General features: G+C 45.3%; 2 protein-coding genes across 3 annotated transcripts in view; one reads left to right on the top strand and one right to left on the bottom strand.

Annotated features, from left to right (window-relative positions):
- The window catches only part of LOC109533123 (CAD protein), a 19,386-nt gene extending 6,642 nt beyond the window's left edge, over positions 1-12,744 (top strand). Inside the window, exons 8-21 of one of the 2 annotated variants that reach the window (XM_019898361.2) lie at positions 581-2,161; positions 2,813-2,917; positions 7,555-7,797; positions 8,297-8,805; positions 8,875-9,037; positions 9,089-9,218; positions 9,281-9,448; positions 9,537-9,662; positions 10,327-10,526; positions 10,655-10,696; positions 11,044-11,297; positions 11,674-11,929; positions 11,987-12,370; positions 12,500-12,744. In XM_019898361.2, coding sequence (XP_019753920.2) covers positions 581-2,161; positions 2,813-2,917; positions 7,555-7,797; positions 8,297-8,805; positions 8,875-9,037; positions 9,089-9,218; positions 9,281-9,448; positions 9,537-9,662; positions 10,327-10,526; positions 10,655-10,696; positions 11,044-11,297; positions 11,674-11,929; positions 11,987-12,370; positions 12,500-12,697 — 4,359 coding nt within the window. In that variant the 3' untranslated portion in view covers positions 12,698-12,744. The remainder of the gene's footprint in view (positions 1-580; positions 2,162-2,812; positions 2,918-7,554; positions 7,798-8,296; positions 8,806-8,874; positions 9,038-9,088; positions 9,219-9,280; positions 9,449-9,536; positions 9,663-10,326; positions 10,527-10,654; positions 10,697-11,043; positions 11,298-11,673; positions 11,930-11,986; positions 12,371-12,499) is intronic. The other variant, XM_019898362.2, reaches the window with a different exon arrangement.
- LOC109533124 lies at positions 2,919-6,656 on the bottom strand. The gene is made up of 5 exons (XM_019898363.2): positions 6,269-6,656; positions 5,952-6,217; positions 5,704-5,902; positions 4,512-5,640; positions 2,919-3,850 (listed from the first exon to the last, which is right to left on the bottom strand). Exons 1-5 carry the CDS (start codon positions 6,493-6,495, stop codon positions 3,362-3,364), a joined length of 2,310 nt encoding a protein of 769 aa, XP_019753922.2. The 5' UTR covers positions 6,496-6,656; the 3' UTR covers positions 2,919-3,361.
- Positions 12,745-12,806: the final 62 nt, after the last annotated feature.

Genomic DNA, 12,806 nt, shown 5'->3' with positions numbered 1-12,806 from the left:
AGTTTGATAAAAATTATATTAAAATCTGATTTTTTCGCGATTTTTGAGCGCAGGTGAAAAACTGTGACCTTTGGCTTAGTTGCACCCTTGTCTCCAAGAAATTCGTAGCTTTCAATCCAAAACAGGCAATAACGTGAAACTTAGCGACGATATAAGAAATGCGTGAATCAAAAATTGAGAATTTTTATTCAAATGCCATTTTTGGGCGCTTTGTAAAAGCAAGTAAAAAATGAGTTTTTGCTCAACTACACGCTGCATCTTCGAAAATTCGTAACTTCCCATGCAGAGCAGGTGCAACTTGAAACTTGCACAGACTATAGAAAACACTTGACTCCAAACATTCTGAAAGTAATTTAATTTGACACGAAATCCGATTTTTGTGCGCTTCGTAAACGCAAGTAAAAAATGTGAGTTTTTGCTCAACTGCACGCTCGTTTTTGAAAGCTGGTCACTTCTCATCTGGAGCAGGCAGCCACTTGAAACTCGCATGTCGTATAGAAAACACTTGTGAGAACATGGGTGGTGTTGCGGATATTCTTCCTTGCCACAGAAATTTCTTACAGGCTCCCTTTGTTTTCAGGTGAACAACTCGGAGCTGATGGAGCCAACCGATAAGCGAATGTTCGTGATAGCGGCCGCCCTCAAAACCGGCTACAGCGTCGAAAAGCTCTACGAGCTCACCAAAATCGATCGCTGGTTCTTGCAGAAAATGAAGCACATCATCGACTTCTACTCCTTCATGGAAACCATCAACCAGACCGAGCTGGTGGCCACCACTTTGCTCCAGGCCAAACAGCTCGGTTTTTCAGACAACCAAATTGCCATCGCGGTGCAGAGCACCGAACTGGCCATCCGACAGAAGCGTGAAGAATTCAACATCAAACCGTTCGTGAAGCAGATCGATACTGTGGCAGCCGAATGGCCGGCCACCACCAACTACCTCTACTTGACCTACAACGGTCTGAGCCACGACTTGGAGTTCAACGAGCAGCACACGATGGTGATCGGATCGGGAGTTTACCGGATCGGCAGCTCTGTGGAGTTCGATTGGTGTGCGGTTGGTTGTCTTCGGGAGTTGCGCCGATTGGGCAAGAAAACCATCATGGTGAACTATAACCCGGAAACCGTCAGCACGGACTACGACATGTCCGATCGGCTCTACTTCGAGGAAATCTCCTTTGAGGTGATTATGGATATTTACAGCATCGAGAACCCCGAGGGAATCATCCTGTCGATGGGAGGGCAACTGCCCAACAACATCGCGATGGATCTGCATCGGCAACAGGCGAGGATATTGGGCACCTCGCCAGATAGCATTGATGGGGCGGAGAATCGCTTCAAGTTCTCCAGAATGCTGGACAGGATCGGGATCATGCAGCCCCGATGGAAGGAGCTGACGAAAGTTGAGAGCGCCATCGAGTTCTGCGAACAAGTGGGCTATCCTTGTCTGGTGCGGCCTTCGTACGTTCTGAGCGGCGCGGCCATGAACGTGGCTCATTCCAATGAAGACCTCAAGACCTACCTGAACGCCGCAGTGGAGGTCAGCAAGGACTGCCCAGTGGTGATTTCCAAGTTCATCCAAGAGTCGAAGGAAATCGACGTGGATGCCGTCGCTTGCGACGGCATCATTCTCTGCCTGGCCGTTTCTGAGCACGTGGAAAACGCTGGCGTCCACTCGGGCGACGCCACTCTAGTCACGCCTCCCCAAGACATCAACGAGCAGACGCTCAGCAAAATCATGTACATCAGCAAGTCGATTGCCGCCTCCTTGGAGGTGACCGGCCCGTTCAACATGCAACTGATCGCCAAAGACAACGACCTGAAAGTGATCGAGTGCAACGTGCGGGTTTCCAGGTCGTTCCCCTTCGTATCCAAGACTCTGGATCACGACTTTGTGGCGATGGCAACGCGGGTGATTGTGGGCGAGCCTGTGGAACCAGTGGTGGTGCTGGGAGGGTGCGGAAAAGTCGGAGTGAAAGTGCCTCAGTTCTCCTTCTCTCGACTGGCTGGCGCCGATTTCATGCTGGGAGTGGAAATGGCCTCGACTGGAGAGGTGGCTTGTTTTGGGGACAACCGGTATGAGGCCTATTTGAAGGCCATGATGAGCACTGGTTTCAGCATCCCCAAACAGTCTATTTTGCTATCAATTGGCAGTTTTAAGGTAAGTTTCTACCCACCATGAACTGATTTTTTTTGGCAATTTATCCAAAATTGATGAGATCTGTGAGAACCCAGAAATTTCTGAAAAATGTGAGTTTATTCAACTGCGCGCTTGTCTTCGAAAATTCGTAACTTACTTCCGATCAAGTGCAGGCGACAAATTGAAACGTACATACGATATAGCAGACGCTGAACTCTGAAACCCCTGCGAGTTTGAAAAAAATTATATCAAAATCGGATTTTTTCGCGATTGCTGAGGGCAGGTGAAAAACTGTGACCCTCGACTTCAAAAAATTCGTAACTTTCGATTCAAAACAGGCAATAACTTGAAACTTTGCGACGATATAAAAAAATCTTGGTTCTGAAAGCTCGAACATTTTCATTCAAATGGCAATGAAATGTAATTTTGCTCATCTGCACGCTGCATCTTCGAAAATTCGTAACTCCAAAGTGGCCCCTATGGGTACGACACTGGTAGAAACAGAAAAATGCATTGTTGTCAGCTTGATTTGCATTTAGTTGTTCTGCGGCAGTATGTCATGAAAAAATCTACATCAAACGATTAACTTGAAGACGTGTGCGGTGTGCCCTTCGGGACAGTAAAATTTTACACGCTATGTAGCTTCTATAATTGATTTTTTTACGATTTCAGCATAAAATCGAGCTTCTTCCCAGTGTGAGGACTTTGCAGAAGTTGGGGTACAAACTATACGCCAGCTTGGGAACCGCCGACTTTTACAATGAGCATGGAGTGAATGTAAGTAGAAAAAAGTGGCAATTTATATAGAAAAGTCATGATGAAATATCCTAAAATTAAAATACAAAAAACAATAATTTGCTAAGATAACACAACGAAAAGGGTGCCTCGTATCAACCACTTGAGTGATAAGGCAGCAAATCGGCCCACGTTGAGACGGAATGGTTGAGTGAATGCTAAATCATTAAAAATAAAAATCTCAAACTCCTCGAAGAGAGCCACTCGAGCCAGCTTATCGGAGATTTCTAATGAAAAATTAGCACAATTAAAAACAGCTTATGTTGTTGAATGGACCGAGTCGAAAATCACTGTTATTTTTAGTTGCGAATCAATACAAAGCAAACATTCCAGTGTCTCGCATTTGGACTCTAGGAACATTTCGCACTTAAATCTACAAATAAATAAACTATCCTACAACACCGCTTTGTTACTTCACACGAAGGATCACCGAATATCCTCCAAGGGCTCCTCTTGAAAGTAGTTATTACTAAACGATCTAGACAGTGTCTTTAACTTAACTTTAGTATTTCTGACCTGCTGGTGCACTTCAGCATCAACAGGCCTGTGGACACAGTTGTCCAACCCCATCTGGACGTCATCCAAAGTCTCCAGGTCGTCTCCCACTTCATACCGTTCCTCTTCGAGATTGAGCACATTCAGGCTCCCAAAGTTTCTAATATTGGTTTGCATTTCGATGATGATCTTGGATTCTTCGCGACGGATTTCTTCGAGGAACCTCACTGCTTCATCCGCCCACAGTGGGTTCTCCTCTTTGAGGATTCTGGTCAAGTACCAGGCCTGCTTCAAGTAGAACAACGCTTGCGTTTCGGTGGAGATTCTTAAACTGGCATTGGCCATCTCCAAGTGGTGCTTGATGAACAGCTTTAACAGGGCGACTTTCTTCGGTCGGTCCAGGTGCTTTTCACATTCCCACTGTAGAAACAACAGGAATCAAGTTCAGCGAGTGAAGACGTGTTGATTCTGAGTTTGGGAGGAACTGGAGGGTTTTTTGATTGGATACACGAAAGGAACAAACACTTGTAAATGAGGATTAAGTCGTAAAAAAGGGGAAATCCCAAAATAGTTGCTACTGAAGATAGCTGAACGTGTGATACTGGAGACGAAGAAAACTCCTTCTGAGCAGATATGGAGGATATGTTTGAATCTTCAAACAACCAGAAACTGACGCGACAGGAGGCACAAAATGCTAAAGCTGAGGGGATCTTCTAAACGCTTCAAATTGACACTCAAAAGTTCAGCTAATGTGAGGAAGAGAGACCAAAACCTCCCTGAGGTCTTTGCCAGATTGTTCCGGATAATTTGGCCAAATGTTGGCTACTGATTGAAAATACGCCCTCAAAAAAAGATGAAATCCGGTACAAATATCTGATAAGCAACGGAGCAGATCCTCATTTCAATCACGTAGAATTCAAGTGGCGACCATGGCCATTTGCAGCTCAAGTTTTATCGACGTTTGCAAACAATACTGGAATCCTCGAATTGCACCAGGTGGTTGAAAGTCCGCTCCTTTCCATTGAGGGAAATAGAGGAGTGATTAGGGACGATGTGTTTTTGAAAAATCCCGTATACTCACGTCATCATTAATGCTGTCGACTGAGCCCTTTCGGTCGTTCAGCCTCTTCCGTCTCTCCACCAGTTTCTGCTTCTGCCTCCTCGCATTTACGTATGCCAGTTGCGTCTCCGCGTCCTTAAACTTGGGTTTCTCGTCCAATGAGCTGACTGAGCCGAAAAACTCGTCCTCTTTGTCCGATATGTGAGTCATCGTCATATCGTCCCACTCTTTCACGTAGAGGATCCTCAACAGTTCCTTATAGTCCAAGGGCGGGTAGAAGTTTCCAGATGTGTATCGAACATTCCTCAGCGCCCTGATGATCATCATCAGGGGCGACTCCTTGATTCGATGCAGGGCTTTGTTGGCAATATCCAGACGCCGTTTGGCGGATCGGTTTTTTAGAACATTTTTCCTGCGGATGAAGAAATCGCGCATTTTACCCGCGCTGAGAATGTTGGAGAACCTATCGATCAAGCCCAGTAGACGGGGGCCCAGCTGATGGCTGGCCCAATTGGAGTAGTTGGCCTCCGCTTCGGTTAGAATGAGGTTGAGGAAATGTTCGGGCACAACTCCCAGGCCTTTAGTGGAGGGCTGGATGTATTCCTTGAAAATGGCCAGGAACACAAAGTAACAGTTGATCTGCTCGGGAAGTAGGAAGGCTTCCAGGTAGCGCTCTGCCAAGGGGAAGTGGATTTCCCATTCCAGATCGCCTTCAGGATAGTCGCCTCGTTTTCGTGAAAAGCCCTTTGGCACAAGAACGCACTGGTACTGCTTGACTTCGTCAATCATCTTATCGGTCGGCCACTGGGTTTTCGCTCCAGGCGATCCTTCGCAGAACTGGTAGGTCTGCTTGTAGGGCCAAGGGCATTTGAGGCAAGGCAAAACCTCCACAGGGTAGGCATTGCCGTTCTCGTCCCTAACATTGCAAAAGATCTTCCCTGGGGAGTGTCTGTCGATCATCCCATGATCGACATCGTTCTGACTGATCCCCAGCTGCTCTGCTATGGACTTCTGAAACACCTGCTTCTGAAAGTGTTTCATAAAGCGTCTGGAGGTGAGATAGGACACAACTGAGAACACGTCCTCCTCTTTCAGGTTCTTGTAGTCGAGGTCCTCCAGCTGAATGTCCACGTCTGCTTTCTTGATTTTTCTGATAAGGGATAGTTGATGGTAAAATCGATTTAGGCATGCCGAGGCATTGCAGGCTACCAACCTGAAGACGAAGCAATCGTCCAGACTGGGAAAGTCGGCGTTCTGTTCCTTCAGCAGCTGAGGCTCCGTTCCAATGGACGTGGAAATGGAGTCAGTGTCGCTACTGCCTGAAATGTTGGAGGACGCGGCTTCGATGATGTCTTTCAACGAAATCCCGTCGTGGTCGGCCAGATCGTTGATCCTCTGGAGCTTGACAAAGCCTACACAAGAATGATTGGATTTCGTCCAAACTGGCATGTTCTCCCTCACCTGGTCGTTTGCTGTCTTCAATCCGCACTTGATAGCGACTGGACGAGTGCTCCTGCGGCTCTTCGTAGTCATTCTCTGGATCAAACACATCCACATACTCGTTCATTGGCACATAGATTCTTCGAGTTACCAAAGGCTCTGCCATGTTCCGTCCGTGGATTGGCCGATAGATTACGTTCTTGTTGGCCTTTTCCATGACCACGTTGGGTTCCCAAAAGCTGCTCTCTTGGGCATTTTTGGCCTCCTGCGCTGCCCTACCAATTTCCCTACAAGAACGGTCAGACCCCACAAGATTTTGGCCAGTATCTTCAACTTACTCTTGGTAGTTCCGCAGGAACATCGTTCCCATTAGCACATTATTCAACACAAAGGTTTCCGGGGTCTCGTTCAAGTCCCTACGAATCGCACAAATGATCTGTTCGTCCCGGAAGCGTAAAATGCCCGCATCACTCGAATCTTTTGCACCCGGGCGCTTCGATGACCCTTTGGAGACTTTCGGCAAGCGCCGTTTGTTTTTCCGCTCTTTCGACACAAACAGACCCATTTTCCGAACTGCGTCCAACCTGTTTGGATTGAAAATCGAAACCGTCGTATCAGCCAAGGATGGTGCAGATAAGCGTCATCCTTAGTCGCGCTTAGTGACTACAAATGAGGTTTTTTTTCTATACCAACTGCTTAAAATCTCGTTAATAACTCATTTGAGCAATACTCTTATCGCCGCGATAGTAATCAGCGATATCGATTTTGTCTAATGTTGCTGTGGATGGCACTATTTTCGTTTAACTTTGGGTTTAACTGAACTCGGACTGAACATTCACCGCGGTTCTGTAAGACACTATTTTTTGGTTCCGAAGCTTCATTTTCAAGCTGTTTTAGGCTGCTCGATTTGCTTAGAAAACTCAACTTTCTCACAGGTCTAGGAAGAGGACTGAAATTTGGGACACTAGTAAAAGAGACGTTAGTCTACAGACGTAGAGGTGTCCAATCAAATCGATCAACGCGTTGAATTTATACGAATTTTTGAAAAATTGTACCCTTCCTTGCAAATGCCAAAATTTTCACACATCGGCAAGACTTTGAAAGTGCGAAACTTTCGTTTTGGATAGAGCACAAATGCCCCATTTAGAGCTGTAGAGTCATTTAGTTAAAAACTGTACGTTTTAAGAGTTTAGGGCATAAGTCAACTCATTACAAGGAAGTCAATTAGCACTCAGCTCAATGCGCCTCGAAGCGACGCAAATACTCCTAATGTTATAATATTGTCACTTAATTACTCCTGATATCTGTTCGTTTGTTTAGCTAATCTTGCCTATGCCGTATACTAAAAGTACTCATGACTCAATTAAACCGTGATTTTTGATTTGGTGATGTGATCCATACACATTCATTAGTAATGACTTTGTGGGGATTTTTCCAAACCATAGACTACAATTTCCCGAATTGTCTTCAACTAATCGCCGTTTTCTTGCACTCTAGAATTCCATTTCGATCGGACTGTTTTCAGAACGGACATGGTTTTGAATCACTTAAGCCCTCACTGTCGATTAATCAGCATACACTTATCGATAGTTTGAGCAAATTGAGGAATTATTCGTTGTTTCAGGTGCAACCAGTTCAATGGACCTTTGAGAACATCGACAACCTCAACAATGAGAATGAGTTGAGTCACTTGGCCGATTTCCTCTCGAAGAAGAGGTTCGATCTGCTGATTAACATCCCGATGCGCAACGGTGGCGCCAGAAGAGTCTCCTCTTTTATGACCCATGGCTATCGTACTAGGAGATTGGCCATTGATTACTCCATTCCTTTGATAACGGACGTTAAATGCACCAAACTCTTGGTGGAGGTAAGAGAACAGTTTCAGGATTTTGGGCTTAGGAATGAAGAATTTTCGCTCGCAGACCAGTGCAAATTTTGACACAAACTTATGACGACTGAGGTTTTCAACACAAATTTTCAACCGCTTAGAAGAAGTTCACAATTTTTTCACGTCTGGAAAACGCTCCCTTTTCCCATTTCCAAACTGTTGGGTAAAGCAACATAAATTTGTGTCCAGGTCATTTAATTTAAAGGGCAATTTTTGGGCATGCAACTGTAAATTGGGGCAGGATCGTAATAATTCGGCGAGACATCAGCAGCGATTCGCTAAAGTAGTCAACCACTCAGCACTTGTTCAAGGAGCAATCGATGATTATTAGATCGATGAAAATAAGCAATTTGTGTGCGTTTTTCACGTGCAGAGTCCGAGGGTTACTTTGATAATTTCACACTAAAATAATTCGTAAAATTTCCCAACTTCCAGCCAATCTTTCACGTGATTAGCTCGATATCTGTGTCCTTTGCAGGCAATTCGGCTAATTGGCAAAGCCCCGCCCATGAAAACCCACACGGACTGTATGAGTTCAAGAAACATCCTCAAACTGCCTGGTTTTATTGACGCCCATGTGCACGTGCGCGAACCTGGAGCCACGCACAAGGAGGATTATGCGTCGTGTTCAGCAGCCGCTCTGGCTGGAGGCGTCACTCTTATTCTAGCCATGCCCAACACCAATCCGGCCATTGTGGACGAAGAAGCCTTCCTGCAAGTGAAGAAACTCGCCAAAGAAGGCGCTCGATGCGACTATGCCCTTTTTGTCGGTGCTTCGTCGGATAATGCGTCGACAATCTGCGAGCTGGCCAATGACGCGGCCGGCTTGAAGATGTACCTGAACGAAACGTTCACAACTTTGCGTCTCAACGACCTCAACGTCTGGAACAAGCACTTGAACAGCTGGCCGAAGCGGGCGCCACTCTGTGTCCATGCTGAGGGCCAAACGACTGCAGCCATTGTCTTATTGGCCAGTTTCATTAATCGGTTAGTTGGGGGCGTGGCAGTCACACCTAGAGAGGATTTGCTCATTTGAAATCTTGGTTGTTCTGATAGGCCAATCCACATTTGCCACGTGGCCAGGAAGGAGGAGATCTTGATCATCAAGGCCGCGAAGGAGAAGGGCATGAAGATCACCTGCGAAGTCTGTCCGCATCATCTGTTTCTATCCAGCAGCGATGTACCCAAGTTGGGAGTGAAGAAAAGCCAAGTGAGACCAGTGAGTAAATCAACCAGTTCTCTTTTGGATCTTCATTTGTCTTCTGCTCAGATGCTGGTGTCCCCAGAGGATCAGCAGGCTTTGTGGGACAATTTGCACGTGATTGACTGTTTTGCCACTGATCATGCACCTCATACTGTGGAGGAGAAACTCAGCGAAAACCCTCCTCCGGGCTTTCCAGGTAAAACTCCAATTCCCCACCGATTGAAGATCCACCACCCATCACTCCTTTGGTATCAACAGGTCTGGAAACCATTCTACCCCTACTCCTCAACGCTGTCAACGAAGGGCGGCTCACTCTAGAAGATGTCATCAACAAGTTCCACAAGAACCCGCGCAAGATCTTCAGTCTTCCCGAACAGTTCAACACCTATGTGGAAGTGGACATGGATGAGGAATGGGTGATTCCTGGTAAGTCGCTTTCGATCTTTGTTAGTTGCGAACGTTGCAAATTGTTGGTAGAAATGCGAAAAGTAAAGGCGCGGGTTTTGATTTTCAGACGCAATGCCTTACAGCAAGGCGAAATGGACGCCATTTGCGGGAAAAAAGATCAAAGGGGCCGTCCACAGAGTTGTTTTGAGAGGGGAGGTGGCTTATGTGGATGGAAAAATTTTGGTTCAACCAGGTAAGACAGCCGTGCAACTTTACAACAGTTCTTGGCGTTTTAAGAGTCGTTATTGGGTTCAATCGCGTATAATTCACACACCAGGCCGGAAAGAGGATTGAAATTTTGTACACCTACAAAAGAGACTTTAGGGTACAACAGCAGAGATTTGGAACCAAATTGGTTTACCAGTTGAATTAGAATAATTTTGAAGAAACGAAATGAAATTCGCACGTCAAGTAAATTGATCTTTTTTTGATTTGCCATCATTTCTCAAAGAGGATGGCGCAAAAGTTAAAAACTGCTCAAAACCTTGAAATTTTCAAAAATCGAACTAACGAGTCTTCCAAACTTCCACACCAGTAAAAGAGAGATGAGTCTTCAAGCGTAGACATGTGGAATCAACTCTGTCACAGCGCTGAATTTATAAGAATTTTCAAAAATTGTGTTCTATGTATTAACTAAAGCCAGGTATGAGTTCACTTGTAAAAAAAATCAGATTTCTTGCACCAATAAAGGAGTCATCGGTGTATAAGTGTAGAGATTTTGAATCGAATTGGCTGACTTGGTTGAATTTTTACGATTTTTGGAAAATGTAGTTTATCAAACCTAACTTTACTTCTTCTCCCTGAAGACGTGCTATTCATATGAGCCTGCCGATGGTCTTTATACTAAATGCTTGTAGGTTTCGGGAAAAATGTGCGAGAATGGGAACGAAGGCACTTCGCCAGCAGCCATTCGGCGTCTTTGAACGAACTGAGGCCATCATCTGCCCTCGAGCGCGCCGTTTCTCCATTGCCCAACTCCCTTATGGAAAGATTCGATTACGATGCTGATGGACCGACCAACGAAATGTTCTCCAGACTTCTATCTGCTGATAACAAGGTGGGTAAATCATCAATAGAACCATGTTTTCTCGGATAAACCAATTGAGAAAATGCACGATCATTGACCATAATTCCCAGCCCGAAACTGCCGAAATCGTAAGGATTACCATAAGTTATCTGTTTCAGTCCCAGCGTGACAATTATATAGCAAATCTTGTAAAAACTCAGGTAAAACGATACGATTTGCTTGTCAAGTGCAGATGTTGCACGTTCTATTTTTAAGCATTTTCATTTGTTTTTTTGTTCGCCTGATTAACAAGCCCATTGAACGTCGTGTTTGTTTTACTAATTGCCTCTCTTCTTGAGTGTGTGCTGATTAACCAATTAGCGGAATCAGATCAATGAAGATGAAATTGGCATCGGCCAGGGTCAGAGACAATCAGTCCATGAGAATCATGCGAAAATGCGTAAAATAAGAATTTATTTAACTGTTTTTGTTAATAGTTTTCTGCTTTTGAGCTTTTCATCAGCAGCGCGTAATATTAACACCAGCATTAACTGATGTGCATTTTTAGGTGCATTTCGCCGGTGATGCTCCCGAACGCAACCTGATCTCTCCAATTCCTCCATTGCGAGTGCGAACTGAAAGCTACACGCTTCATGAAAAACAAAAAGCAAAAGGAGATAGTGGATTTTTGAGCGCTCCGACCATCCAGGCGGAAGTCCATCAGCATTTTCCACATGGTCTGACTGGCAAGCACATTCTAAGTGTGGACATGTTCACCAAAGAGCAGCTGAATTATATCTTTAATCTGGCTCAAACATTCAGGTAAACTTATAGGAAAGAGCGATATTTTTTTTTTAATTCTTCGTCAAATGAATATGTATGCAATATTTTCTGCTATCTGGGAAATGTTCTGAATCTCGATCGAGTTGATTTTAAATCACACACAAGCCCAAAAAACTACAACTAAACTCCCTAAAAAATCCTTCAACACAGACATTCATTTTTCAAATGCTCTAAATAAGTTTTCCTAATTGAAGTTGAAAATGCCGGAGTTATGTAAGCTTTTCCCAATTTGAAGACAATTTCCCCATAAAAACTCTAGAGACTAACCGGGATCTTCACAGTCCATCTACATTAAATCTGAAAGAATTGGATTGGAGGAATTCCCTTATCAAAAATGCAAAACACAAATTTCCAGAATGTACGTGTCGAAAGATCGGCCGCTAGACCACGTCCTCAAAGGAAAGCTGATGGCCTCAATATTCTACGAAGTGAGCACCAGAACCTGCTGCAGCTTTTCCGCAGCGATGCAAAGACTCGGAGGACGCGTGATCTACATGAACGAAAGCACATCGTCCGCTCAGAAAGGAGAAACGCTCGAAGACTCCATAGCCACTTTAGCGGGATACGCGGACGTTGTGGTTCTGAGACATCCATCACCTGGATCAGTGTTGGTGAGTACACAAAACCCGTCCTTCTGGCTGATCCTCCGCATACTGCGTCATCTGCAGAAAGCCTCGCAACACTGTCGCAAGCCAGTCTTGAACGCTGGTGATGGCGTGGGCGAGCACCCCAGTCAGGCGCTTCTGGATGTCTTCACCATACGGGAAGAAATCGGCACAGTCAACGGCCTGGTGATCACGCTCGTGGGCGATCTGAAGAACGGTCGCACTGTTCATTCTTTGGCCCGTCTGCTCACGCTCTACAACGTCCACCTGCGCTACGTCAGTCCTGCGAACCTGAAGATGCCCAACAACATCACCAAGTTCGTGGCCGGGAAGGGGATCCATCAGCAGGAGTTCGACACTTTGGAGGAAGTTTTGCCCGACACTGATGTCCTTTACGTGACCAGAATTCAACGGGAACGCTTTGAGTCACAGGAGGAGTATGATAAGGTAAACGTCTAGTTAGTGTTTAGGATTGTTTTTGTCGAGTTGAAAGATATTGAGATGAACTTTGTCTTCTGTGGGTCAGCAAATCATGATTTTAGCGAAAGTCTAAACACCGTAACATTTTGTTTGCAGGCATGTGGTCACTTTGTGGTTACACCCCAGCTGATGACAAGGGCGAAAAGACGTATGGTGGTGATGCATCCCTTGCCCAGGGTGTTCGAGATCAGCCCCGAGTTCGACAGCGACCCGAGAGCTGCCTACTTCAGACAGACGGAATGCGGCATGTACGTGCGAATGGCCCTTCTGGCCATGGTCTTGGGCAAATGCTGATCGCATCAGCTGGTGTGTATATAAGAAATATATTTAATTGAAAAATGGACGATTCATTTATCTAAGCGAAGCTTGTTTAAAAAATGGTGTGCGTCACGGGACGCTCGAC

The sequence above is a fragment of the Dendroctonus ponderosae genome, unplaced genomic scaffold, assembly GCF_020466585.1.
Source record: "Dendroctonus ponderosae isolate FM_Combo_2020 unplaced genomic scaffold, Dpon_F_20191213v2 Dpon_F_20191213_11, whole genome shotgun sequence".
NCBI classification, from domain to species: domain Eukaryota; kingdom Metazoa; phylum Arthropoda; class Insecta; order Coleoptera; family Curculionidae; genus Dendroctonus; species Dendroctonus ponderosae.
Note: the sequence above shows the minus strand (reverse complement) of the source record. Positions and strands in the feature narration are given on the sequence as shown.

Excerpts from the sequence above, each read along its gene's own strand:
- LOC109533124 (XM_019898363.2), bottom strand. The coding sequence starts at position 6,495 with ATGGGTCTGTTTGTGTCGAAAGAGCGGAAAAACAAACGGCGCTTGCCG. Across the intron at positions 6,218-6,268 it reads TTCCTGCGGAACTACCAAGA|GGAAATTGGTAGGGCAGCGC; the intron begins GTAAGTTGAAGA and ends CCGTTCTTGTAG. Across the intron at positions 5,903-5,951 it reads TGAAGACAGCAAACGACCAG|GCTTTGTCAAGCTCCAGAGG; the intron begins GTGAGGGAGAAC and ends ATTCTTGTGTAG.